The 5,377-nt window shown below is 51.1% G+C and overlaps 1 protein-coding gene across 1 annotated transcript in view; it reads right to left on the reverse strand.

Annotated features, from left to right (window-relative positions):
• Positions 1-410: 410 nt before the first annotated feature.
• NFASC (neurofascin) overlaps positions 411-5,377 on the reverse strand; it is an 80,462-nt gene continuing 75,495 nt past the window's right edge. The window contains exons 29-30 of the mRNA XM_007953519.1: positions 4,974-5,043; positions 411-642 (exon numbers count right to left, since the gene is read on the reverse strand). Coding sequence (XP_007951710.1) covers positions 411-642; positions 4,974-5,043 — 302 coding nt within the window. The remainder of the gene's footprint in view (positions 643-4,973; positions 5,044-5,377) is intronic.

Genomic DNA, 5,377 nt, shown 5'->3' on the forward strand with positions numbered 1-5,377 from the left:
GGAGATGTTGGGTCTGGAGGGGATGATATACAAAGCAAAAATGAAGACAATGGAAAGTACCATAACCAACAGGACATTGGTGAGCATGTGCCAAGGTCAAGGGTGGGCAGTGTGGGGCAAGCTCAGGGGAGCCACGGACTGAGCATGGATGGGAGCCAGATTGCTCTGGCTGAGCTTAGCCATGGCTCTGGCTTGGCCACATTGGTGGCAGCCCAGGGATGTAGGTGGGATCACTGGGAGGGGGCTCATGGTTGGCTGGGCGATCACTGGTCCTCAGAGCTTGGCAGACCCCCATATTATACCCTTGTCCCTGAAGGTGCAGGTGGTTTTGTGGTAGGTCTGCAGTGGTGTTCCTCCCCCTCTCCCCTCTTCCCACTTGCAAAGTAGTGGCTGTGCCAGGGTGGGCTCTGTTAGGCCAGAGAATAGATGGCATTGACAGGGGATGTGGCTTCTGAGCTCTCGTTGCCCTCTGTTTCCTCCTTGTCCTTTTTGACTGTATACTGGCCGATGAAGGAGCCGTCCTCATTGAACTGCCCCTCGCCACCCTCGCCATAGTCCACCAGGCTGTCGTCACTCTCCTGCTGCTTGATGGTGCCATCCAGGGATGTTTGGCTGCCCTGCAGGGGCTTGTTGTCCTCATCACTAGCCAGAGAGAGACACAAAATCAGGGGCAGGTCCAGCCCAAACCCAAGTGCAGTAGGATGGGATAGGCTGCCTCCTGCTGAGCACAGGTGCTTCCCTGCTTAGGAATGAAGGGACTATCCTCATTAGAGCTCACCCTGTCCAGCTCTCCCTCACCCTCCCTGTCCAGCCAGTTCTACAGAAGGGGAACTGAGGCCTAGAGTAGACAAAGGTCTTTTCCAAGGTGAGGTGACAGGTTGGTAGAGACCTGGGATAAGCCTATGCTCCAGCCTGGGCTACTCTCTGTGGTGGCCCTGGGAAGAGGACAGCAGACCACTGGTAAGGAGGGACATTGCACGTGAGACCACAAAGGAAGACTCAGGGATTGAGACTGAGGAAATTGGCATTGTAGTGCTGGGTGAAGGAGCTCTGGTGGTGCAATAGTTAACAGCTTAGGTGCTAACTAAAAGGTTGGTGGTTCGAACCCATCCAGTGGCTCTGTGGGAAAAAGACCTAGTGATCTGCTCCCATAAAGATTACAGCCTAGGAAACTCTATGGGGTAGTTCTACTCTGTCCCATAAGGTCACTATGAGTTAGAATCAACTTGATAGCACACACAATGATCCTGAGTGTGCCACTGTGCGGTTTTGTGGTTGTGGGAAAGCCTTTTCTCCTCCCCGGGCTTAGTCTCCACAATGTGAAGGGTTGGACCAGCTCTGATCTTCTGTGATCTGTGACTATAGGGAAAGGCTCTGCCCAAGAAAAAAAGGTCTGGGTCTCAAAGAAATAAAACTCTCCCCTTGAAGAATAAAAACTCTCTGACTTGGTGGTGTTTCTCTTACATACCTGCTTTATCTAAAAACAGATGCTGTTGCTTTGGGCCTGGCGATGAAAAGAACATGAAGGTAGGGGGCAGAAGGGCATGCAGATAAAAGTGTCTGAGGCCGGCAAACTGGTAAAGAAACTGGCAAGGCTCAGAGGGCCCTGTCCCAGTCCCCTGGAGGACCTCTGGGTCCTGTTCTTAAGCCCCTCTGGTACAAGGGGAAGGAGCTCTCATGGTGTAGTGGTTAAGGCATTTGGCTGCTAACCAAAAGGTCAGTGGTTCAAACCTACCAGTCACTCTGCAGAAGAAAGATGGGGCAATCTGCTTCCATAAACATTCACAGCCTTGGAAACCCAATAGGGGTTGCTATGAATTGGAAATGATTTGATGGCAGTGAGTTTGGTTTTGGTTTTGGTGCAAGGGGAGCTGGGGAGGCTGGTGGGTAGCAGGTCATCTGACCTCTGGAAGGGATGCCCAGTCAGGATGTCTGCTGCACTCCTGAGGGGCTGCACCATTTGCTTGGTACCAAATGTCAGAGCAGTCACACATGGTACCCTGCTTTGCCCTGGCACACACTCAGTCCTTCCTGGGCTGGGTTTAGGGCCAGGAGGAACATGGACCAGCTAAGCCTCCATTATAGGGGGCAGTACTTTCTCACTTCTAACAGCAGACAGCTGTGGTGGTGGTGGTGGGGCACCAGACAGAGCCCAGGGAGTAGCTAGTATATGGAGAGCTCTTAGCCTAGATCCCCATGAGCTGAGTGAAGGCAGCCCCACTCACACCGCCTAACCAGCCCAGCCTCCTTCTCTGACACAGAGCTGAGGGAGAAGCAGCCCCAGTAAGGGAAGCAGAAGTGGGCCTCTGGGTCACATTCAGTCAGTGCAGGGAGTGGAACTCACCCTTTGAGAACTGGCAAATTTAACTGCCAGTTTCACTAACCCACTGCCAACACACTCTCCCTCCCCTGGGCCCTCCCCCCACCAGCAGGGGCATGAGGATGGGGTCTATGTGATTCACAGGAATTCCTGCCCAGGTTCTAGGCCCCAGGGCAGGAAAAGCCCAGTGGGTGAGAGGAAAGAGGAAGGGTCTTTAAGAGGCTAGGTCCTTGAAGGCGAAAGGGGATATAGGTCTGAGAAGAATAAATTTCTCCCACCTGTGCTCCTCACACCCTCTCATCAATTCTTCCCGAAACACCAATGAGATGTGATCTTTTCCTTTGCCCAAACCAAACAATACATACTCTGCACCTTTCTTATTCTGTTCTGTACTGTAATTATTTGTTACACTTCAAGGGATGCTTGAAAGAAACCAGGATGACTAGGAGTGGCCCTGGTCTCCCACCTGTCAGTCTACCTTTCAAGAGACCTTCAAGGACACACAAGGAGCTCTGGTGGTGCAGTGGTCAAGGCATTTGGTTGCTAATCAAAAAGTCAGTGGTTTGAAACGCCTAGTTGCTCTGTGGGTGAAAGATGAGGTGGTCTGCTTCTGTGAAGATTTACAGCCTTGGAAACCTTATGGGTCAGTTCCACTCTGTCCTATGGGGTCACTGTGAGTCAGAATCAACTCAATGGCAGTGGGCAGTGGGTTTTTTATTTATTTTTTTTCCAAGGTCACACAATGGAGGCAGAAACAGAAAGTGTCCCATCAGAGGAGGATTCAGCAACACAGCCACAGGATGGGGTTAAGGTAAACCCTCTCCCCTTGCTTCTAGCCCTGTCCTCACTAAAAAAACTAGTTTGCCATAATGTGGATTCCAACTCATGGGGACTCCAAGTGTGTCAGAGTAGAACTGTGCTCCATGGGGTTTTCAGTGGCTGATTTTTTGGAAGCAGATTGTCAGGTCTTTCTTCCAAGGTGCCTCTGCGTGGACTCACACCTCCAACCTTTCAGTTAATAGCTGAGCACTTTAATTTTGTGTATCACCCAGGAGAAACTAGTTTTTCCTCATGGATTAATTTCCACCTTTTCCTAGTTTGGTATTTGTACTCAGTCAAGTGGGGGCTCCAGGATGAACCCTGCAGATGCCCAGAGCCAAAGCAGATGGGTGTGGTGTGTGTGTAGGTGTATATGTACACGTATATATGTGTGTCTGTGCATGTGCCTGTGGGCACGTGCGTGTGCATTGGTGTTGGCATATACCTGCGTATCTACATCCAGGAAGATGCAGGTGTTTCTGCTCAATAGCTTTGGTGCCTGGGAGAGGAGAGGCGCCTGAGGAAGCAGTTCTCAGAGCACAGGTTTCCTGATCCTATATTTGAAGGGGTCATCATCTTGCTCTGTGGCTGCACTAAGAGTCTAAGGGCCAGGAACCTCCAGGGCCTTTGGAATTGAAGGCTACACAATGCACGTTAGTTTAGCCCATGGGAGAACTGCCAGGGGTGGCTGAGGACAGCCAGGAAGGAGGGGAGGGGCCTCTCATGCTCACCCTTTGGGGAGGTGCACAAAGATGTCAGGACAGGATGGATGGATATGGTCCACAGAGCCATGAGGTGGGCTCCCGTGGGAGCAGTGGCTCCAGTGGCCCATTGATCTGACCCTGTTTGCCAAACTGCTGATAGTCAGAGTGGCGGTGTCCCCAAAAGATTAAAAAGTGGTCAGAGGAGGATAGGGGTGACTGGGTCTAGAACAGTAGGTGGGGGGTGGGGTGGGGAAGGAGGGCTCCGATCAGGATTTGGGCTGGGAATGAGACCTCCATGACCCACCCTGGTCTATTCCTTAACTTGAAATATGCTTTCGATCAAAATTGACAAATAACTTAGTTAAGCACAGATACTAAGGCCCTCCCAGATCTTAGTGGGACTATGGGCGTACAACAAGAACCCTAACCTGAAAGTCAGCTTTGGCTTTCAGCTCTGCCCTAGCTCCCTGACAGCTGAGTACAGGAGTCTTGTGAAGGCCACTCCTGGCCTAGGCCTCAGTTCTCCCATCTGTTAAACAGGACACTGCCCTGGATGGCTCTCCAAGGCTTAGGCCAGTTGGTCTAGAGCCCAGAAACATGCTTAGGTTCATGGGAAGAAAGGCCCAAAACATTTGCCCTCCAATCCTCCTATCCCTATCATTCCTCACCCAGGTGAGAGGCTCCAAGACAACATAGCCTGCTGGGCCATGACTGTCAGGCTTGGGGTGTGGTGTGGGTAAAGGGGAACCTGAAAGCTCAGCTTATTCCACAACATGAGAGATTTTCAGAGGAAAAGGGTGGAAACACACAAACAGAGAAGTCATGCAGTTGAATGAATGAAATGCATTTTTCTGATGTGTATGTGTGTGTGTGTCAGGCAGTGTCTCCTAGGACTGCACCCTTGTGTAGGACCGTGAGGATGATCATGTTCTCTGAGCAAACCCAGCAGCAGCCCCCTCATCAGAGAGGAGGGGATGGCAGCCTTATCAGGGAGATGTCCACGCAGTGGTCTGTCGGCCAAGCTGCTCTAGGGAGAATGGATGGAGGCAGAAGCCATCCAAGAATAGTGAGGACAATGTACCTGACACAAGAGAGGTGTGTCTGTGCAAGACAGGAGAGAGATTACATACCTGTAGTCAAATGAGCCATCGTCTTCTTTGGGGTCTTCAGGGCCAAGGGGAACGTCCTTCTTTTCTCGCACTTGGTCAATAAGAGAATATAAAACACAGATAGGATGATTGAGATGTGTGTCCTCAAGGCCCTGAGAGTAGAGCCAGAAGACACAGTCATTGGGTCCAGTAAGGCCCTCCTTGTTCTTGCTTCCAGCACCCAGTCAACTGCCAAGTTGTGTTGATTATGCCTTTTCTCCATCCCTGGGTCTCCTTACCTCTCCTTTGATCAGTGAAATCTCCTCCCACCTGGGCTCCCTCACCCCTCTCATCAAGTCTTCCCAAAACATCAACTATTGTTGTTGTTAGATGCTGTTGAGTCGGCTGGACTCATAGCAACCCTTGTTGTTGTTGTTGTTATGTGC

The sequence above is a fragment of the Orycteropus afer genome, unplaced genomic scaffold, assembly GCF_000298275.1.
Source record: "Orycteropus afer afer isolate SDZICR_OR568_19922 unplaced genomic scaffold, OryAfe1.0 scaffold00013, whole genome shotgun sequence".
Lineage (NCBI taxonomy): Eukaryota > Metazoa > Chordata > Mammalia > Tubulidentata > Orycteropodidae > Orycteropus > Orycteropus afer.